Genomic DNA, 25251 nt, shown 5'->3' with positions numbered 1-25251 from the left:
AATAAAATAATTTTAATTTTAAAATTTTTGTATTCTGCAATTTAGAAATATTACTATCTTATTTGATCACTTGTTTTTAAAAGTAATAAATTTAAACAAAATATTCAGTTACCCTTAGTAATGTAGTTTTCATATTTTTAGATAAGTATTAGATGTAATGATAGTTAAAACCAATATTGGTACACAAACTATTACTGATTTGGATTCAATACGTCATGTCTCGTGAAGCTTGCCTATTAGGCAGATCTACTCACAGATTCCAATATAATTCAATCATCCCTTTCAACATCGTCACACGTTCACGATTTATTTATTTATGGTGTGGACGCTTTCATCTATGATACTTGGGTAAATAATGAGTGTACAACATATTATTATTATAGGGTGATGCAGCGGCGTCACCGGACATGGGCCACTTCAAAGGGTTATATCCAGGTGATTTATGTGTATTTGTTAAACTCCGACCTAATTACGGTTGAAAATTTGTGCATTTTCATAATGAACTTATTACCACTGTGCGCCTTTGATGTACTAATTGGACTTGGCTCATCTTAGACCATATTAGTATGAATCTTGATTGATTTACAATGGGATAAGACTAATGTAAAACTTTTATGTTTGCAATTGTCAATTATGAAGTTATTGCGTATAAAAGTATTCTTAAATTAATCGTAAGTAGATATTTGAGCATAATAAAATAATGAAAAGCGATTATTTATTTTGGGTATTAAATTTTATTGCATCTATTCATACACTTTCCTGTAAGTCGGTTAAGACGTTGAAGCTCACAATATATTTATATATATATAAACAATAATATTGCTTAACTTTACTCGTGAAAAGTGTGGTCGTGAAATTAGACAATTAACATCAAAAAAGTAAATCTGTCTAAATTTAAACATTACCACTAACAGTACTAACACATATGAATATTTACTGGAATTTAATATATGTATTTGAATACTCCGAATCGTAAGAACTCTTTCGTTGCACACATAAAGATTGTTCTTAAACTATATACAATTTCTTTGCAATTTGAGAACATATTGTTTGTGTTAACTATTATTTATTATTCTTAATATGATTACAATATAATATGTATGCTAATAACAGAGATGTAAGTATTTACAAAACTAAAGACTCAATTTTGACTTTCAGTCTCTATATTGGAGAAAATATTTTTACAATATTATATAGAACCAAATTAACGGTGACAATTTTACAAATATACAAGGCCATGGACTTATAACTATTCTGAATAAAATACTAACAGAAACAGTTAACAAGCCAATATCGTACGTAATTATATTATAATATAGATCATAATTTTGATAATACCGTCAAATTTAAACATTTTGTTTTTCATTTGAAGGAATTCGGTTGAAATATATCAAATGAATTGCGTTTTATATATTTTATCCGTTCCATTTTGAAAGCCTTTGAAAATTATGATTTTTAAGTATAGACTCGATCTGTAGATTACTTAGTCTGGGTAAATTTACATGGTATTGTACATAATGATTTTTCAAGAGTTAATTGCTATAGTAGTCACCATTTCATTTAAAATAATGTATTATGTAGACAACTATAGTCCCCTGACTAGATATTAATAAATCAGATAACTTAAAGATGATGTTCGGAGCTAAATATCAACGCACTGCTATTACTACTGACCTCGCATCAATAAATATTATAATTCGTATGATAAAACGTTCACAAACTTTTACACAATATAGGATATTGGACGTAATTAGGCACTAAATATAAAGAGAACGTTTTAAAATAATAATTTACAATATACACATTAAATAATAATCTAAAACAGTGTCGTTTATAGTAGACGAAACGTAACACGCATTAATACCTATACTATTAAATCACTTCGTTTCATCAAACTGTGATAGTATGTCCGGAAACTTCACGCAAGGTCCAATTTGAATTAGCACCTAGTATTGTCGGTCGGTCGGCGGCGGCCAGTCGGACACGGGACGCATCCGACACGGAAGCGGCACGACGTCAGTTGCGAGCGCACGCCAAACGGCTCACATGTTGTGTCTCTGTCCACTATCACAATTCTAAACTTCACTACTGGTGCCTTATTAATAATTATTATCACGAATATTATATACGTATGTATACAAATTTATATAAATGGTATTTACAGATGGATCGCATCACTTATTTATTCTGCCGAGATCGCGGTTTATTGTCGGTGCACGAGATGCGGACGGGTGGCGAGCGGTCAAGCGCGGGGGGGCGGCGGGGGCTCGGCAAGCGATGATGTCGACGAGGAGGACGGTGAGGGCGCAGGGGGCGCGGGGGCTGGAGCTGCCAGAGCCAGAGATCGGGAATATTCTAGAAGTGCCATATCTGCTGGATGTGTAGGTGGATACAATCCTCTGTACAACTCAGGCCGGTATGGATGCGCCAAGCGAGCGGCCGCAGCGGCAGCCGCGGACTGGTAAAAGGCAGATGCCGAGGCTGGTGGCGCTGGAGCCTCTCCTTCTTTGCTGGCCATATCAGCGAGAGACCATATTCTTGGCTTCGCAGAAGCTGGTGTGCTTCCAGGTGGTGCTCTTGAAGGTAGATGTTGAAAAGCGGGATGAATAGGCCTCTCATAAGGCTCAGGTGATTCGGGACCACTGTCAGCTCGTGATTCCGACCATTCCGATTCAGCTCTCTGACCCAGAAGGTCTAACCTTTGCTGGGGCCTCTCCCCATCTTCACTAGAACCAGTCCCGGAATCCTTTCCATCTGAAAGAAAACTGTTATTAATATATTTGAAAGCAGAGAATCATGCGCTCTATACTAAATATTTCGCATTTTTTATCAATTATTTATGTACCCATCTAGAGAAGTATAGTAAAGAAAACTTTTAATCCAAAAAAACTGTAGATATATCAGTAAAGGTCCAATTAACTTTGGACAGCGTAGAGTCTGTTTTGATAGTATCGTACAACGAGTGTTAACATACCTAATACATCTTTGCCATCATTGCTCTTGTGATCGTCATCATCATTATTATTATCGTCATCATCGACCCGGTTTCTTGGCTCCCAAGTCATTTTGTTCTCCTTCTTAAGACGTCTACGTGCATTTGCAAACCATGTCGATACTTGTGTTAGGGTCATTTTTGTAATAATTGCTAGCATAATCTTCTCTCCTTTTGTTGGATAAGGGTTCTTCTTGTGTTCGTTGAGCCACGCCTTCAATGTACTCGTAGTTTCCCGGGTTGCGTTTTTCCGCCTTGCTCCATTGAGATCCATACCGTATCTGCCAACAAAATCATTAATTTTTTATTTTTCTATTAAATAATGCAACAATTTACCTTAAGTATGAATATGTGAAGTATATTATATTATAATAATACAAATTTTATCTATAGTACCAAAATTAAGTAAGTGACGGATATCACATAACAATAACGAACTATATACTATAATGTTTTGTCTGACCTATCACTCTAATTTAGGTTAATAAGGTGTAATTAGGTGTATAATTGTTTTAATACTTTTTTAAACTAAATTAAAGTTATACTCAAGTGTTAGTGTTATAGATAATACGTTATATTTTAACACATAAGTATTTATTTTCTGTACTAGCAATACATTGACGAATATTATTGCAACATTTTATGCTACCATCACTTGATTTGTAATGACATAAAGAAGGTTATATTTTAAAGTCAATGGCATTAAAGGATTTAAACTGATTTTGAGTGTTCATACATGATACACTTGGAATTAGAGGAGATTTAGAGAGATTGTGAGCCCCTTCCGAAGCGTCGCCTCCAGGGGTCGGGCACTCCAATGAAAGCGCTAGTATAATAATTGAAATCGAGATAACCCATCGGCTACTGTGCCGACGTTAAGCCGGAGCTTATCTTCAGCGTCCGTACGCATTCGTTTGCAGACCACGCACCACTATACAAACGTATAAATATTATCTCGATTGTAATGTGTGACCCGTACAATCTTATCTATACTAATATAATATAGAGAGTGAGAGTTTTGCCAGTTCTTGTAAATCTAGATGGTAATGTCCGGAATCACAGTGTTATATTTATAAGCTTTTTATAATATGAGAAGTGACAAGACACGTGGGATATTCAACTTGTGGTAATATATAATCTGCATTGTCATAAAATAGTCAAATAAAAGGAAAAGACGTAAATTCTCATTGGCCCAGCGTTTTAAATTTTTTAATTACCAATTAATTAAATCATATACTCGAACATTACCAATTTCTTTCTAACTGTTTATAAAAAAATGTTACTTATTAATGATAAACTAAAATCTGACTGATACAGAAGGTATCTCTTACATATTATTAAATATTGTGATCAAATCGAATCAAAACTATCCTCGAGTAGGTCAAGGAAGTAACACTTCTAAATGTCATAAGTTTTCTTTTCTTTTTACATTTACGTTTTTGAAAAAAGTTGTAATATAACGAGAAGAAGTGGCAAGAAACTCTTTTAAATGAACATTTACAGGTTCATCGTTTTAAAAATCATTTCAATTACATTACATTATGTAAAATGATGTAACAAATATACTTAATGCCTTTACATTAACTGTATTGAAGAAGGTTTAAATGTTCATAAGAGGTTAACATTGTCATTACTTTATTTTTCCATATATTACTATGCCAGAATAAAGACAAGAGTTCCTGGGAGATATTTTACTTTTAAGTAACTAAGAAGAGTACAAAAGAAGAGGAAAAGTATCTCTTCCCAAAGGAATAACAGGAAATTTGATGTACAATAATAAAGAAAAGATGTTTAATTATTTAATAAGCACTTTTACGAGTCGTATCGTAAACAGAGTCCATATGCCACCGTTGCAGTTGGTAACCGAGAAGGGTGGAAAATAGGGATGAGTATGGGAAATTAATAAAACTGTCACTTAAATCGCAGAAGTGACGGGCATCGCCCCTGATTCAAGACAAGACAGTCGATTTTGAACTTTATTACTAACAGAAAACCGTCTTATTTTGCACCATATCACAAACGAAATGAACTCGCTGCCTATTGTTAAGTTCGTTGTTGACTTAATTCTTCTCACCCCCCAGAATGAGATTGTCGTAAATAAATATGAAATGGAATATTTTGTTTTGTTACCGTTTTCATTAATTCCACCGACCAGCCTAATTTAATAACGTTCAACTCGCTATAAACAACCAACAATTTGCGATATGTACGTACAATTATTCGTGAACAAAATTGTCAAGGAGAGATTATATTTCAAAAGTTATTGTTTATTTAAAATGTGATATAGCTTGGGCGTAATATTTAACGAAGGCTTGGCTGAATGAGCTAAACAGCCATAGAATTGAAGTGACAATACGAAAGTGGGACGCAGCTTAGGCGTATTCAGTAAACAAAAAAACGTTCATTTATTCACAACGTGCCACTTTCACAGCATCCGTGCTCGCGGGGATGGGTACGTTTCATTTTTTTATTTTTTCCCAACCCACAACGGGTGGTTGGTTAGCTGTGGAGTCACCCCACGCCTTCAATTAAATCCCTATCTGTGAAGCCACCTCGCGTTTCCTACTTAAACTCGTAAAAATGAGATAAACACAAAAATATTGCTGCTACCTATCACGGTTATTTAAAAGAAGCAAGCGCTCGTCCCTGATTCAGTTGGTTTATAGATGATATCTGGCTGGATTTTATCGTATCCTAATTATGAATGAACTGCCTTTTTATTTTTATTAACAGCAAACACTTGGGTGAATGAATGAATGCTTGAATTTATTAATACTCCTTGTTGTTTTTATACTTAAACACTTGGCGTAGGGACTCTACCGAGAGCATTTGACTTATAAATAGTAAAAAGTTCACAGTTGGTATGTGAAGATTCCTAATAATGTGTTTATTATCTTTTATAGGAATAAATTTTTGATGAAAAACTTCTTTACTCAGGCTTGACTTGAAGTTTAAACTGGTGAATGCGTGACGAGAGCGTTACGCGAACGGTGATTTATCGATTCGTAACATCATTTCGTTCTTGAACAATATTCTAAATTAGTGTTTTGTTTTACTTCAGTCATGTGGTCTAAAGCAAACTCTATGTGTTGAGGTGAAACTTCATAGCACCAGCTTGACTTAAGCTGGTGAATGTGTGACGAGAGCGTTACGCCCGAACGCTATGGTTACGTGAACGGCAATTTCTTGATTATTCCCTAATATAATTTCGTTCTTGAACAATTTTATAAATTAATATTTTGTTTTACTTCAGTCGTCTGGTCTAATGCAGACCCCTTTTTCGTCATATAAGTATAAATTTAATTCTAAGTTGTTATAATTAATTTAGACTAGTATTATAATTGAACATGACGTGATTCTACCAGTTCTTTTTGTTGCGCCTTAACTGCACAAACAGTATTAAAATATTGCGAACACGTTGACAGGGGTACAGAAGAGGTAAAAGGGATTTATAATATAAATTTTGACATAGGTAACGTACGAATTTCTACAAAGTATTTTACTGACTAAGCGGATTCGATTAAATGGCTGTGACAGATACAATCAAGGAAAATTAAAAAAATAACTATATTCACATCAAATTCTTCTCTCCAAGCATTTTTCAAGTGATATATATTACATAGCATAAATCTATCCATGAAATATATATACATATATATTTTTAAATTATTTCATTTATTTACTTTGATTAACACGGTTACAATACATTAATCACGTACATTGCTATTGCTAGACACTATTATGCGAGCACTCACAAAGTTGGAACAGCAACTGTACCAATACCTTAAGTCTGTTAGTAAATAGATCACAATCGGGGCGGGCTTCTACATTTATTTATTTATTTAATAGGTACACACAACAAAATTACAACAAATAATTGGAATTCATTCATTAAATAAGATAAATAAGCAAAACAGGAAAAAAAACTATTTATCTAGTCACCCATATCTAGCCCATATATAGTCGGCCTGACATGTTGACTATTTGGCTGGTTAAATCACTTTTCAACTTATTCTCTTACAGAAAGTAAGTGTTAGATCTTTCGTCACATGTTAGATCTCTCGGGTACCTGTAGAAGTATTTTTTACAAAAAAACTATCAGCTAAACACAAGATATTCTGCAACTGCACGAGGGTGTGTACACAGCATGTTTATCAGAAACCAATAACTAATAATACAATAATAAAAAAATCGATTTTATAACTAGTTTTAGGTGATTTTATATTACAAAAGAAAGTGAGAGAAAAAATATATATATTTGGACAAATAGACGGGAATAATTATGGTAAGGGTATATATAATATTAAGATTTTATTAAATAATTTAAGCTATTAAAGGAACTTATACCAACTAGATTTCCATTTACAAACAGATGAACTGTGGATGTCAGTTACTTTACTATTTTTAAGTAGTAGGGCATTGTATTGACGACAAATCCTATAGATACGAGTATATTTATGGAAGGACACGTTATTATTACAGGTATGATAACATATATCCGAAAAACTGGATTTTGTGAGCTTCTGCGTACCTACATGTGAAGTTTAATCTCTGGAATAGTGGTTCCTTAATAACAGAAATAACCTTTATAGGAATAAACCTTTTGTCATTTTGATTCTATCTGGAATAATGCAAATTTATTTGAAATGTGCATTATTCACGGCCATTATATAATATATGGACGGTGCTTATTGCTCTGTATTTTTTCATCTGTTTACTCAATATTCGAATTACATACTAAGGTCGAGTTGAGACTTTAATAAAATATTGGCTTGCCCGCAAAATAACCAACGTTGTGTGATGAACATGCTTAGCGCATAAGCGTTTATAATGAAATATAGCCTGTACATAATAAGATACAATAAAAAGTAGAGTAACCAGTTTGTACAACCTTTAATGTGAAAATATAACGCGATAGTAATATGTCTTTGAGAAGCCGCCGCCGCCATGTAAGTACGAACAACTAGGATTAAGTTACGTACTATTCAAATTTACCAATGACAACGGCCGAGCCCATACAAATGTGCATGGCGTGAGGTAATAGTTGTGCAGTGTGTAAATATAATCGTCCAATATAGACCTTGTTCCGTTGACATACGTAAATGCAATGACAACATCTATGTCTTCCACGCCAATGAGTTTATCAGTCAAATGATACACCGCCTATGAAATTAAAGACGCCTTCTTAACTCTCAGTGACAGTTTTGTGTTGATAATTTATCGGGCATTGTACAGAAGATCGAATTACGTGTCAACTAGAGAACGACTTATGTTTCGTTATAGGTGAAATTAGAAAAAATGCGACGACAAAATTTTGTGGAGCTGACTTAATGTATTCTTCTTATTTCTATTTTCAATCAATAATTCAATCAGTTAGTCCACTGTGTAACATTCGAAATAGTTTTGAAAATATCTCAACCTTTTTACCATGAACTCTAAAAAACAATGCCAAAAGATCTGTGTGTCTCTCTTGTGGATTGTGTGAATGTATCTCTTTACCAGTGGTAGACTCCTTTGCACAGGATGCCAGATAGATTATGGGTACCACAACGGCGTCTATTTCTACTGTGAAGAAATAATGAGTAAACATTATCGTGTTTCGCTCTTAATTACTGGGCAAATAGGACGTGTTGCAATTGTATTGCCGCTCCGAATTTTTGGGTTTTTCAAGATTCCTGGGCAGCACTGCATTGTAATGGGCTGGGCGTATCAATTACCATCAGCTGAACGTCCAGTTGGTCTTATACATTATTTTCATAAAAATATCTTGTTATTACTCTGGTGTTACAAGAGAGTAACGGCTGCGGTAATGACATACCATCAGATGAATCTTAAGCTCGTTGATTTTCTCATAAAAAAACGTCTTCCTATTGCGTGTATGAGATACAGTCTAAACATTTGTTTAAGGGTTACGCATTACGCTTTAGGTACAGAATCATAGATATAATACTCAGTAAGTCATAATTAGCTAATAATATGGTATATATATATATATCTAAATAAAATTGGAGTGTCTGTTTCTAATATTAAAATAACATGTATATGAATATGTAATATACGGGTACATATACCAAAGCAATTTTTTTTGTACATTTTGTCCGTTTGTTTGTTCCGGTATATCTCTGAAATGGCTGGACCGATTTTGACGGGATTTGTGTTGGGAGGTAGCAGATGTAATAAGGAGTTACTAAGGCTTTTATTTTAGAAAAATTATTTTATTTTAGAAAAATAAAGTAATGTTAAAAAAACAGTCTAAGTCTAAAAATAATTTATATGGCAAAACAACGTTTGCCGGGTCAGCTAGTATGACTAGGATCTCCAATAAGTAGTTAAATTGGAATTCATTCATTAAATAAGATAAATAAGCAAAACAGGAACAAAAACTATTAATCTAGTCACCCATATCTAGCCCATATCTAGTCGCCCTGACATGTTGACTATTTGGTTGGTTAAATCACTTTTCAACTTATTCTCTTACAGAAAGTAAGTGTTGGATCTTTAGACCCGATAGATCTAACATGTGAATGTTAGATCTATCGGGTACCTGTAGAAGTATTTTTTAAGTTATTTTGTGGCTAGATACACAAAGTAACTATCTATCTAGTAATATCTTCAACCCAAAGTTTAGATATAATGTCACTTCCAAAGAATTGAACTTGTGAAATTCATAAGCTGTTATTGAAATCTGTGAACTGTACAATAGACCTATTTAATTAAATGATATGTGGTTTGTTTTAAAACAAAAATGTATTTAATTTACCTCCAAACCAGAATCCTCAACACGTGATTCATGGCTAAATAGATTTACACTAAACTATTTTTCAAATTGGATTGTTAATTCATATTAAGTGATAAACAACCAATAAATTAACCCATCGTACTTACATGGTTATCATACCCTCCAGTGTTATTATATTCGCCTTTAAAACAATATAAAATTTAAGCACTCAGTAACAATGTATATTTTTGGCTCGACTCCAAATTAACCCGATATTAACAATATACAAAACATCAGCTAACCAACAACAGACCCGACAGCCACGAAACAAGCAATCCACAAAGAATATATAAATCACAAACACAAAGCGTCCATTAATATCGTAATTTTACTGATAAAGCTAATTATTAAAATACGACGCAATATAGGAATCGACTCACGCAACAAACAGTCTTGCTATGACGATGTTTTATAAAGGTATGCTAAATCGCTACTAAATAATGTTTGGTCAGTATTGTTGGGGCGCGCCATGCCAAAAACACATTACCTCGTTGAAAAAGTACTATTACGGCCTACCACACGCATTCACATATGCGATAACGGTCGTATATGATATCACGGGGCTAATAATTGACCGCTTCGAGACAGCTGTCACATGTGTGGTAATACGCGGTCATAAGAGGGTGGATTTTGGGACTTTAAACCCCCATAGGTAATGTTTTATTCTGATAATAGGGCGTGCTGGCCTCGACTGGGCGGTAGGTGTTTACAACCTAAGCGTAATTCCACCGCTCGTATTTAACAGCCATCTTTATTTTTATTAGAGGGTTGTTTCATAATTTATACAGCCAATTCACAATTGGTTATAACAGTTTATTTTACGCTAGTAAATGATCTAATTTATATTGCAATTTATGTATTCAGGTATAAAGGTTAACACTGACAATAGTGATTGTTTAACTAAATAGTCGTAAAGTTTCACATTATCATGTCAAAATTTTGTTAATGCATGTTTATGATGTAAATGATCGTAAAAACTTTAATTTTATATGCGTTGTTATAATTTGCTCGACACAACGATAAAACGATGCATCACCAAACCGTCAATAAAGTTATTTGAATGCAAACATTGTTTATCAATAAAATATAGAACTTTATTTACAGATTATAAACTATCTTTGTGTTTATCAGTGGCAAATTATTTTTCTGTTTCATTTGATTCTTGACCTCTATATACGTAAATGATAACACGGCTTGCATACGAATATGTACTGAGTTTTAATTAATTTAACAATAATAATAAATCAAAGTGATAATATAAAGCTGTAGGTTGCTTTGAGTATAACGGTCACATTACATTGTTATAAAAACTCTCATCTCACTAGAAAGTAATCTCACGTCTAAACAAATACAATATGTATGTTAAATCATTTTATTTTGTATTTTTATAGTTAGTGAAATTATATTATAGTTAAACATGAAACTTTCACCTAAATTAGTGTTAATAAAAAAGATAAAACAACTGTATTATGACATTGTCTACGAATGGAAATCAGTTTGAATTTGATATAGTAAGATGAAATATACTTGCGACTTTAATATTACATTGTTTAACCTGTTAATGATAGCGTAGAAATTTTACGTAGGTGTTTAAATAGGAGTATAAAAGCTTTTTAAAATCATAATGTTTTAATGAACAATATTGTATGAATTATCATTAGGTTTTCTTCGCTAATTCATCTGTGTTGTCATCTTTTCATTACTGATGATCGGGTCTGTGAAAGTCTTGCCTTATAGGTAATAGGCATATCGGCATAGGCATATGGTATCGATACTTGTTGATTTCCGATAGGACTCTGCTTATCATCACAGGAATTTTGAAGCTTGGTTCTTAACGTCTGTATAGAGGTTATGCCCTAAACATATTCTTATAGAGTTCAAATGCTTGTTGTACCGATACACGATGAACGATACGAATGAAAGCAAAATGACGAATGTGTTCGCTCATAACTCCAAAGAAGTTTTACAAGGGTTTGGAAAATTCTAACGTGGTCATCATTAAGGAGTCATAAAGCTTCATTTATGACTCCTTGATGATGTAGACTCTGCATCTGGTCACAAGACTCCAAGCACCCAAGCTTGGCTGGAAGCCTACGTGCTGGCTCTTAAGAGAGCTGAACTGCCTTTATATGTACCAGATCTGAACATTTTGGGCTACGATTTTTTGACATTAACATGGTTTCTTAGTGAAAATAAGGGACTAGACAAGCAGGACGTTCAGCTGATGGTTTATGATACACCCTGCCCATTAGAATATTGCATTTTAATCGCTCAGGATTCTTGAATAGCCCCAAAAAATTCTGAGCGTCAACAGTTGTGCTCGTTCCCTTGAGATATAAGATGTTAAGTCTCATTTAGCCAGTGACTTAACTAGCTACGGCATAGTTCAAGGCAGAAATAGGTGCCGTTATGGTACCCATCATCTAGCTGGCATCCTGTGCAAAGGAGCCTGGTAGCGTAAAAAATATGAAGTTTATTCAAAACGATCTCCATTGGCCTTTGTACTTTTTACTGTTCTCTAACTTCTTTAAGGAAAAATTCTTCATTGCTTACCTTATTTAAGGTCTGTTTATCTTGATCATTTTAGGGACTCCAAATTATCATAGCATTAGATAATACTATGCTCTATCAATTCACAATAAATAATCTCGCGGATCTTGATCAGGCCAATCTCCAGCTATTATGAAGTCAGAATGGTTCTTTTCCAACCATGAATTGAATATAAAAGACCTGGATGAGCCTTACTCAGTGTGAAAATTCTGGAAAAAACGTTTTCCACGCTCATCTTTGGCACACCTGGATCGGTTTTTGTCAGCAAAAATTCGATGTAGTAAATTACAACCAAATCCGTTATGAATAGATTTATCGGTATGAATAAATCAATTATTTAATAATATAAAGTCATTGATCAAAATGGATACTTATGAAGTTATTATGTATATATACCTATGTATACATTTTTATTTATTTTCTTTATATTTGCTCATCCATTTGATACAAAATATACATGTGAATCATGTAATCATTTTATTTGGTTAAAATCATTTGTGAACTTGTTAATAAATTAAAGTGCTAAAATATTCTTTATTGACCAATGAAATTTTACAATGGCCGGGTTTGATTTCGTTTCTCTGTTTTGTATTAATATGATACTATAATGATTCGTAACACAAATATAGTAGCAATTAGAATTAAACTACCTTTTTTATAGATCTAAACAAATTATGCGAGTAATTAATCTTCTCATATGCTCAGTTGCCAAAAAATATTAGAATAGCTCATTCATTTCATTTACCACGACTTTAACTCTCAACAAGAGTCGTGACTCTTAGACTATGCATCGTATAAGATATTGCAAAAAAGGTTTAACTGAATACGTCATTTTACCGCTGAGATTTAAATTAGTATTCGGATTCGCCTTCTTAAAATGCTCTTGCCAAAATATAAATTGTAAGGATGTACCTTTACGTGATTAAGTAAATATTTAAAAACAATATGTTAAAGTCTTTGGGATCATAATAGTATGACTTCGAAAATTGATATCATATTATATCTATATAACCACGTTTTACAAGGGCTTACTTATTAAAATTTTGACTTCCACATTGATTGATTTATATATTTATTTCAAAAATTATCTTTGTTTTTGATTATACATAAACCTTTTCACACGTCCAGGTAATAAATTGGCAAAACTCCAATGTAATCTGACAAATTAATTTTCTTGTATTAGATGTTCAAAACACATTTTAATGCTTACAATATTATTTCACTTATACAGTCAATAATAAACTTAATTTATGACACACAGACACTTATTGTAGCAAGTAACAATTAATACGAACAAATTTGTTTACCGCCTTGAAGTACTTATCAGTTCTGGTGAGACGTACATAATATGTCAACACCGCACTATCAAATGTCAGTAAGCAGCAGTATATTAGAAATGTAAGACTGTTGCTTGGCGCCAAATGGCTGGACCCCACAAGATGTCTTAATATTCGCCCTACATAACGAGTATACTATATCGGCTCTTATCACTAACATATTATTAATATTGATGAGAACATTGAATTTACAAAGTGGGAGGCATTGTTTTGTAATCATTTTTAATTATGCTGCTATATTTGTTGTTATTTTAAATAATAATTATCAGCGGTTGAATGGTCAGTGCCGCAGATATTAATTTACTTTCATACATTGTCTCATATTATATTACTTATAAACATTATTTATTTTTAACCATTAGCTGTATTAAAATCACATTAATAAATAAATATATCGCTTGCTCTTTCGGCATACGAATGTACATCAAGATCGTTGAAGCCATTGTTGAGTTATAAACGGAAAAGAACTTCAAAGAATCGTTTAAAATGTAAATGCAGTCATTAACTTATATATTTATATTGTCGTATTGATATATATATATACTTACCCCCTTATTCATAATAGTCTGCTAACTTAAAGCAGTGCTAATTCTCACTCTGTCTTCTTCTATTGACCTAAGTCAGGATGAGAAAAAACACTCCTTAGCGGACCATTATGAATAAGGGTTACTGTAAGTATTCAATTTTAATGTAAGACAACTGTTTTTTTTTTTATATTTGCATCACCCCCCATCTATTATTTATTACCATGTATTATGTAAATAATAAAATATTTATAACTAAATAGATACCCATTGGTAAAGTGCTAGCTTTTATCAGGATAATTCTAATGTGAACAATTTCAAACTTAAGTAATTATTATTAGCTACACATAACTCTAAATTGTTATTTACGAAACTCTATCATAATTTAGTAAAAAAATAAATAATATTTCTAGAAGTTAGTATGTACAAAATGATATTTCAAAAAACGACCTGTGCTAAGATCATACAAAAGAAGTGCAAACTTCATTATAGTCGTACCGGTCACCTGATGTTAAGTGATCACCGCTGTCCACATTATCTTGCAGCACCAGAGGAATCACATGGGCCTTGCTGGACTTTTAGAAAAGTGTTCACTCTTTCATTGAAGGCACCCATGTTTTATCGTCCTGGGAACACCGTATAAGAAAAATCATACACACACCCACAGCTTGGTTGTACGTGGAAGAAGGTTCCTTGAAAACCGCTCTGAAGAAGAACGCCATACATGCAGGTTGGTGGTGATGATATGCTAATTTGTGGCGTTTCATGCGAAGGTGGATTTCAACGGCAGGGAATCAGATCAAACAGTTCTTCGGAACACTAGACATAAATGCGGTATAAGACGTTATATAATGAAGCACCGTCTCTACGCATCGCCAAGTGATCTAACCGCAGCAGCAGAGTATTGGATTCTCGACAGTTCGAGCAGCTCCGTATTGCACGCAGTCAAATGATTTGAGCTTACTCTGGGGTGTGCCAGACCAGAGATGACAGCAATACTCAGTCCGGCATACAGCCATACCAATACTTAATCCGGTAGAGTCCTGGCCGTTCGTGCTGACGGTAGTGTGACTCTCCCACTTCTAAAACCCCTAATGCACCTCTTACGATACCTAGGGCCTTGGAAACCTTATTATTTTTACGCCCCGGGAAGCACAGGGCAAATTATATCTATTTTGATTTCAAATTGTAACAAAGTATGATGTACTGGTACATGCTTTAATACGTGATTTCCATCGCTTGTATTAAATACACTTTTATTTTATTTATTACTCTTTGAAAAAATATAACTATCACTTGTCTACTTATGTTTTCCTGTAACCTATAAAATTTTCAAAAACTTTTACAAAGAGCCGTTCACTTAAAAATAGCTGGAACTAAAATAAAAGGTTCTAAATAAAACACATAATCAACAGTATAAATTAAAAATACTTTTCCAATATAAGATTTTCTGGTAGCTATTTATTTCTTGTTAATAGGAATGAAGGTTAGATCTGCTGACATATCCATTTACTCTCCCACAATGTTAATGAATATAGACGTGATTCACTTAGAATCGGTTTTGTGACCTGAATCTAATATAAAACTAAATGATATCTAGTGGCATATATTTATCTGACTGTCACTTTAAATTGTTACGATTCTATTATAACAGTATTATTTACACGTCTATTTTCTAGAAAACTTTGATATGTATGATTATTGTGTGTACATGTTTCCTATGTCTAAAGAATTTTAATTAATGTCGGATTAAGAATGTGTTATTGTAATAGTTTAAATCTTTTCTACGAACTTGGTGGAGAACAGTTCCAATTTAAAATATGACTGATGTATCTTTTACGCTTCTTATTCTCCGTGAGAAAGTCAGTGACAACAATAATTTAGATCAATATTTTTATTCAAATTATTCTAGAAAATCGCTAATATACATGCGCAAAGTAAGTTCGAACAAGTATCCTCTGGGTAGTTTGTGTAATATTTAAGTTATGACGAAGTGACGCGGGCTGACTCGTGGCCGCCGCTGACCGATAGGAAAAAGGAAAGAGGAAGCGTAAAATGTGTCTAGAATGAAATTAGCCCCTCGGTCAATTACTTCGAACCGACTGAGGCTTACTAATGGCACGCGCGCGTTCATAGCATACGATTCTGTTCATTTATATGCTGTAGCGCACACTCTTTATTGTTCCATACTTCGGTAATACACGGGAGGACTGGCAGTTTATTATGTAAGTACACGTATACACGATAAACAGTGGCTAAAAGTTAGGGCGAGGACACATTGATCATTCAATCCAATATCATATTGGAAACTTATTGTTATTAGATTGACTTTACTAAATTCATCTGAACAAGAAAGAAAGAAATTATTTTTATGCATAATATTTGTCCTCAGGTTGATAAATGCAGGGCTGTTATATACGCTGACCTCAGCATTGGCTTAGACAAGATAGATAAAAAAAATGCTCATCATCATCACTTTAAAAATAGCTGCTTTGTGTCACAAGGAATCGTATTCAGGTGCTATGTAGTATATGCTTGCATTTAATTATCTTAGTCCACGTATAAACACTCATGAGGTCTTTCATTCTTAACACCCCAAGGGAGTTCATTTGGTCCTCTTCTTTTTATAACATTAATTTATCAGCAATAATTGTAGCGCTTTATTATTTTCATTTATTCCTTGATTTTTATCAAGTCATTTTAAACACTATCGCTGTTTCAAGAACAAATAGCGAGAATAGAAGCTCAAGACTACTTGGAGTGGTATAATATACGTTATTTTAATAATAATACTTTTAATATGATGAAAATAAATAATTTCTAAAGACAATCATTTTTTACTTCCAGGCACTTTTAGTTTATGTAATCTGCAGTTGAGACTAAATGCAGACACGTTTTTTAATAAAACTTTTAAATTTATTATAATAGAAAGTATATTAAATTTCCCTACTAATTATTGTGTATTTTATATAGTCAACTTTAATTAGCAACCCACAATTCCTTATATCGTACGTTGGAGCTATTAATAATAAAAATTTAAGCAAAAAGTAACAATTTTTGTGAACACATTATAAGTATTACTTTTTCATAAATATACTGTGAATACACATTCATATAAACTATTCCCGAAAAGACTGACCATAAACAAACTGATATAGAGCACAGCTCTCTTCTGCTGTGTAAAAGCTTTAACAATATTAGGAAATTTTAGTATGTCATAAAATATCTCACCCCACTCAATGGTTTTACTAAAGGCATATGAAACGAAAATCTGTATGACACCAAATACATGAGCTTAGACATTAAAATTTATTATATTATATTAGGCTTTATACTATCTTCTACTACTAATTACGTGTCAAATTCAGTAACGTTTCGAGTACATACTTCGTGTACTTTTAATTTCATTTTAATACGACACCTATTTCGGTATACAATATTCTTTATATCACTTGAAATCCTTTAATTATATTTATCAATTATAATTTTCCTTTTGGATTGAGATAAAAAGTGGCAACGTATCAATTCTTGGCGTATAGCATAAATGATCTGAAATTATTATTAGTTGCAAGTTTTCCTTGATTAAAAATAAGGTTTTAATGAATTTTATATGTTTTATTAAAATGTAACTAGATTATAGGTCAAACAAGTTCGAAATGCTCTTGCCACTGTTAAAGTTAAAGATAACAATTAGGAGGAGAGACGAAGTTATAGGTAATCTGGTTGTAGGTGATCACCACCGCAATTGCTTCCATTCGAGCTTTACTGGCCTAACAAATAAAAAACATGTTTTTATTTACTATAGTGACAAAACGAAAAAAAAATCTCTGCAAATAATTACATCCATCGAAAAACTATCATAACCACTAATTATATCTACCGTTCCTTGATGGAAATTGAATTATTAAATTTGATTGAAGGTGCAAAATAACGGGTTGTAACAATAATAAACAGGCGTTTGTCGTCCCTTTGATATGTTTCTGACCTTATAGGTGGAGCGAAAACCATGTGAGTACAAGCCGACGATGAACAGTAAGGTGATGTCATGTCAAATAGACCACACAAAACACAGTGACATGTCTCTACTTAGTCGGTAGATACGTTATGAAACTCACCCTTCACTAAGAATGTCTAACCAACTTTTGCAAAGCAAATAATTAATCCTTATTAAATATTCTTTGACTTGCTATATTATGTTCTTTTATCCAATACCTTAAAAAATAATGAGAAGGTATTTTGTTGGGTCGCATGCATCTCTGTTAGGTTCCATTTTAATAATTTTACAAACCCCTAAATTTTATTGTTTTATATTGAGCTTTTTAATGTTTGCAAGACACAAATAACAATAACCTTAGAAAGGATATAAAGGATAAATCCATTGATATTATTTTATACAAAACGGAATATTTTTACTGTATGATACAAACCTAATTATTAATTAATTTATATTTTAATTAATACTAATACAAAGAAGTTTCAATACTTAAAATTTTAAATGAGTTCTATTAAATAATATAACTTTGTAGAAACTAATAACATTAGCAATTCCTATGGATTATGTAAAGAAAATCTTCCACTAAACGCAAAGCTATAAGAAACTTATAGAAAAGAGAGAGATTGTATAAAAATCATATAAATACAGTAGATATATTATAACCAACTTGATTAACGTAATCTAATCAACTTTTAACTTAGCAGGTCGAGTGGAATGTAAAATGTTAAACAAGCTGCAGTAACAGTAGATGTAAATATATCTACTCTGTTATTCAAACAGGCTAGGCCACAATTTTGCAGTGCACCGTGTGATTATACACAACGCATCATTGAAATTTCATCGATGCCGAAACGCACCATACTAATATGCGATACGTTTACATGCCATTTAGTCGCAATCACGATCCGTTTGATTATTTAATGTATCGTTTCGTGCGATAGCTAATCTAGCTATAAATTGAACAGAAATCCTACACCACAATGAAACGAACAGGATAATTTGATTTAATATAAAATAAACTAGACCCATGGGGCCCTGAGGCGCATAGAAATTACAAAATACTGGCTATTGGAAATCCAAGTGCTGCAATTTCGGTCAACGGATCATCTAAGCTATCCAATGCTGCCATTATTCTTGGTCAACTTCCTCGTAGTGGAAAGAATTGTTTTGACTTGAATAAATCTATACTAAAAAATGGGAACCGTATTATTCCTTCGGTTATACTGCCAAAATTATTGAATCGATCGGATAGTACTTTTAATAATTTATGGAGACTACTTCTAAGGAACGTTAATTTTTAATTTGAAATCTTTAAATTTAGTTAGTGACATTTCATTACATATTATGACAATTCACAATATATATATAGATAAACATATTTTCTGTGTCGCTATCATTGGACGACGACCTTTAATACAAGTACATTGGTGTAGTTGAAGCCAGCAGGCGGGCGATAGCTTACAACCAGTTGTCATACATATCAAATTAGCTTCGCATAACTTCACAGTACAACCTGAATGCATGCACACACCTACGCTTAGCATTGATTTGCGTTCGTGTTACATAATAATATTTTCTCTTGCCATATAATTATTTCTTTACATAAGAGGGGCAAACAGGCAAGAGGCTCATATTATGCGGTGAGGCAACCACCCACGGATATCGGCAACAGAAATGTTATAAATTTTTTAAATTTATCATAATTTTTACCTTTTAGATAAAAATAATAAAAATCTTTGTTATTTTGTACAATTTTAATTCATACTTTATTTTATCGATAAAATATTCAAAAGTTTGTCAAAAGCAGTAATCAAACAAACTCTGATAATTGATTCGCAGAGTTATAATTGTTTACACAAATATTATAAAAATGATTTATAATATGCTCCCGTAATTTATAGCAGACATAACTTCATAAAGTTACTGCATTAATAATAAGTATACAAAAGGGTTTTATCCATAAGTAATTAAAAGATTCTCGACCATCCGCTAAGTGCTCATTAAATACGCTAAAACTAAAAACACAATTAATTGATAATCCATTTGTGCAAGCAAACGGGCGCCGGCTTATTGGGAAGTTATAACCATTAGGAGAAAACAATTGCAATTTCTTCCTGTCGTAAATAAACTTTGGCATGAGTAATCGTTACTTTGTGTGCATGATATCGAATCGGTGGAGGCCAAATAGATTGGTACGTGCGTCGCATCCTGGTCAGTCCTGAGGAGCATTGTTTGCAAATATCGCCCATATAGCAATACTCACTAAGTCGATAATTCTCTGATATTGTACGCAATATAATTTTCGTTTTGCTTCGACGAAATTCGTCTTGATTGTCGCGTATAGTGTAGTTGAATTTTCCGTTTGTAATTATACCGGAGCGGAAGTGTGAGTTTGAGTTAGTAACCTCGTCACGATTGACGATCGGGTAACGGGTCCAAGCTTCAAAAGGTCTCCGGCGCGACTAATTCATAAGGGAGTTATATAACATAATATATCTACAACTTACATTAGTCATATTTCTTTTAGAGGAAACTATAGTGAATATATAGAAAGAATAGATTCTATTACTGCGGTTGAAGCGATGAATCTATAAATATACGAGTCTAATAATTTTAAGATAGCAGAAGACCCCGGTTAAAATCCAGATGTCCTATTAGTTTTTTTTTGTTCAAGTTTTGTACAAATCTAAATATCCGAGCAAAGCTCGGTCGGCCAGATATTGGTTTATTAAGTTGAATCCGCTAAACTCATTTTAATAATCTAATAACATGTCATTTTGATGTTTTTTCAGATGGTTGATTATAAAGGCGTTAGATCGTTCCGATAAGGTCTTGACTTTAGAAACGCACCTGCCCCTTTAAATCGCTTCAAAAACTCCCTCTTACACCGTTATTAACATTTTGACACCCTCTAATTAACGAAGTATTTATTCAATTATTAACATCTCTTAAATATACTCATATTGCTAGCGATTCTGTGAAATTGTTTTTGATGAATTTCTTGATGTCAGGTCACACGAAAGGTATTTTGGCGATATTATTTAGTTTATGATCTATCTTAGTCTTTTTAGTAAATGTAGACTTAACGAATTGGTGATAAGTTTGAATTGAGCTAAGGACATTTGCAAATTTGTCCACATCTCTATATAAATGTGGGTAAAAATCAATTACCTTACAAAATTAGGACCTCCAAGTCTGATATTAATGATGTTAAAATGACTCCATCAGATGCACATTATTGCTACCTTTAATAGCTTAATAGTATTATTATTTAATTATGAAACATTACCGACTTTAAGAAATTACTCATATTTGGTAACCAAACTAACAATGTTCATATTCAAATCTTATCAAAATATTTTCAAAGAGAGGTAACGTCTCCAGACTTTTGGTATTTTCTATGTCAGCTTACCTGTAAACTCTTTCCGCTATTAAAAATGCGGATCAAGCTGTGCCAGGGCAACGACCTTTGTAAGGTCACGCCACATATGTAATGTCTACTGTGGTAAGGTGAAACATAGCAAGTCGTCATTAGAGTTAAATAGTATAATTAACACAAAATGAACTACGTTCCAAATATTATACCTATATGATCTATGTATCTATAGAACATTGTAGTTTTTGATAGAATTACATTAAAAGCCTTAATTGCTTATGGGAAGTTAAGCCACCGCGTTAGTTTCATGCACTTTAAAGAAATAGGCGAGAGTGGCGTTTTTGGTCCTTCTGCGCCGTGATCTGCCCCGACGGTGTAAGCTCAATGTCAAAACAGTAAGCTGTATTTGAATCTATAAAGTGACACTAAATTTTGGTTTTTCCTATTTGATTTTATGCAAGTATGAGAGGTTTTAAATATTTTTTCATAAAAAACGCGAAGTTTACAGGAAAAATATAATATGCTTGTTATTTATAAAATATAGTAGACATAGTTGAATGACTGCTGTTGGTGATGAAGACAAATGCTTCACATTAAAACAATAAGAAGATTTATTTGATCGTCATTATTATAAATTAATATAAACAAATTATTACTATATTCTTCAGCTTATCTGTGAGCACTTGTTTTCTTCTTTGAGCCAATAAATTAATTTTAATTAATTGAATTTAATAAATTATTAATATTGTTTATTGTTGATATCACCCTTAGTTGTTATTTATAGAATATCTATTTGTTCACGTTGATAAAGTAACTAAAATGTTTCTTATAAAGTTCCAGAAACAAAGATGTTTAATAAAACATTGGTGCTAATACAAATAAAAATAATTTATTTATCAGATCGTGTGCAACAGTCGGGTTTTTACAAGGGGATCTTGTTTAACAATGAAACTTACAAAAATAAAAATACCCTTAGTGGGGAATCACTCAAGTGCATATTCTTAATGGTATTAATAAAAGAGCACATATCATAATTGTGGGAGAGTTTTTAGTGCTGTATCTTCTCTTTCAGAGGGCTATTTGTTTTCGGAATGGTAGAAGTGATCGGAGATAAATGTAATTTGTCTCAATAGACTCAAGTTCATTGCCAAGCATTGTAGAATATGTCATACATACATGTTGTTTTTTTTCCACTTCTATAAAAGTAAAGGATAGAAGGCAAATCTTAACCCGCATGGTCACCTGGTGGTAAGAAATTATTCAACCAGTCATTAATACGATCAAGCTTTTCTTTTTTTTCAACGTCAGCGCAATTTGTTTCGAAACGATTATTGTGTACTAAATGACGTCTAAAAGAGTTATGAAGGAATAAAATTTTAAAATAATTGAAAAACAATTTAAATGAAAAATTCGATTTCAATTCAGAATTTCGTTACTCTGTTTGAACGTTGTTACATTTTTTAATATTCTTAGCGCATCGAATATACTCAAAATACAACATATTATAATACTATGGCTAGGGAAAGTTGGGAGTTTCAATACAAGATTCATAACACAACTTACTGGGAAGCTTCAGCCACTACATTGTTAAATTATTGTTAAACAATCGAATTTTAATATGTATTAATCGCTGCGTTAAGATTGGGACTGTTCCGGACTTGGAACCAGCAAGACGAGCAGCGAAGATCGTGTATAGAAAAAAATTGGCAGTTTCTACAACTGCGGATAGAAGTGAAATCTTAAAACTTTTATTATTAAATTTTAATTTCATAATGTTTTAGAACAATTAAAATATTAATTTCAATTTATTTATATATTATTTTCAATAATATATCAATCGAACAAAAACACTATATCAACAATGCACTGTATATCTATACACATTGAACTATGCACTAAATCCATTCAATTTCACTTATAAGATACCCAGCAGTAAAGTTGCACAATACGTCAGCTGTATAGCTACAGGTAATCTGCTATAAGTATTTCTGTGACTCGAATCCCAAAAGATTTTGCTCTACCAAAAAGTGCCAAGGGCGGCTAATGATTTTTCACTTCAATCAAAGTGAATATTGTACTCCCTGACAACAGACCTGTATGGGGAAATCTGGCGTTCTCTTTGTGGTATAGTATAGCAACTTGTTATGTGCACAGATCCAAACGTTATCAAATACCAATCGACACCAAAGGTAAGTAAACCCGCAATCAATCAATTAGCTATAATCAGACACGTATTCTTCTCGACCAGTGGACTTCTAGAAATTGAAATCACTATAAATCCAGTTGGTGTCAACAGCTTGTTAAACTAATTCAATATCGGCCATATTTAATAAATATTATGGCTTAGCAATTTACATAATATTTACGAACAAGTGTTATTGAGCCGTTGAAACAAAACTAGTTAGGTTACTTTGAAGGTTATGTGAAATGACGGCAAAATATATCAACGTACAGTGCTTGTATTTAATTTACGAAACTCATATTAGTTGGTACTTATTAATTATGATAATTTTAACGATACCTTATTTATTCTGATTATTCATAGAACTAGTAAATTGCCTCGACTTCGTTCGGCTAGGAATTGCAAGAAAAAACTGGCTAAGTAATTCGTACAATAACACATAATTGTACAATATGTACTTTATTTTGAAGCTATTAGGGCTGGTATGTGTGAATGTTACTTATTATTATTATTATGATTTGGGGATTTCAATGCACTTAAATCCTAGATCTATTGTGACCCCTTCTTGTGCTAGAGCGCCTGCCCTCAACTTAAAAGTTAAGGAGGAGAATCGAGGCTACTAACTAGGATACGTGTTACTGTGCAGGGATTTAAATTATATTCACATTACTTTTAAGAAGCGTAGGATTCTCAGAGGGTCCAGTATTTTAAGACATCCTTTAAGACAGCCTGGTTCTGGCTGTCTTAAAGGATGGCTTCGTATTCTAGAAGGATGAGTATGGGGTCTTCAGTGGCTTCGCAGCAGAATCTGCACAGGTTTGATTCACTGAGACCCATTCTGGCTAAGTGCCCATTCAGCTTGCAATGGCCGGATAGGAACCCCGTGAGGGTGTTGTTTCCTTGGAGTTTTGTCCTGTCCAAGCCTATGCATTTTTGTGAATATGACTTACTGATGTGTCTCTCTGTGCCATCATTGCTCCCGACCAGATGGACCGATTTAGATTAATAGTATGTTAGGGGTATAAAAAAATATGTATATAGGTTTAACTTCATACAATGCGCATTTCACAAACTAATGTCGAGAAGAGGAGTGTTATCTATGTTTAGATAATATTAAATCCTGATGTAAAAAAATTATAATATTTCCATCGAAGATTGAACCTGGGACCCTGCTAGATTGTTTTATGGTACCATTCAATCTACGAACTCTTGATAACTAATACTCTCATAATTGTGGCCTATTTAATATTACGAAGTTATTTAAGTGTACATTATAATTTAAATCCGCGTCCAGTGTTGATAAGAATTATATTATAACCTATTATTGTTTTAATAATACTAGCTGACCCAGCATACGTCGTATTGCCATATAACATATTTAAAAAAATCAATTATTAAAATTTTAATGCAACCGATTCTCAGACCTACCAAATATATCGTACTACAATTATTGTATTTGATTGCCATGTTGCAATCCTATATCGGTTTGGTGGATTAAACCGAATAATATAAAAATCG

The 25251-nt window shown here is 32.7% G+C and overlaps 1 protein-coding gene across 2 annotated transcripts in view; it reads right to left on the bottom strand.

The window, feature by feature from the left end:
* Positions 1-711: 711 nt before the first annotated feature.
* LOC126978437 (homeobox protein caupolican) overlaps positions 712-25251 on the bottom strand; it is a 69654-nt gene continuing 45114 nt past the window's right edge. For both annotated transcript variants that reach the window (XM_050827227.1, XM_050827228.1), the window contains exons 4-5: positions 2975-3273; positions 712-2754 (exon numbers count right to left, since the gene is read on the bottom strand). In XM_050827227.1, coding sequence (XP_050683184.1) covers positions 2243-2754; positions 2975-3273 — 811 coding nt within the window. In that variant the 3' untranslated portion in view covers positions 712-2242. The remainder of the gene's footprint in view (positions 2755-2974; positions 3274-25251) is intronic.

The sequence above is a fragment of the Leptidea sinapis genome, chromosome Z (assembly GCF_905404315.1).
Source record: "Leptidea sinapis chromosome Z, ilLepSina1.1, whole genome shotgun sequence".
Classification (NCBI taxonomy): Eukaryota; Metazoa; Arthropoda; class Insecta; order Lepidoptera; family Pieridae; genus Leptidea; species Leptidea sinapis.
Note: the sequence above shows the minus strand (reverse complement) of the source record. Positions and strands in the feature narration are given on the sequence as shown.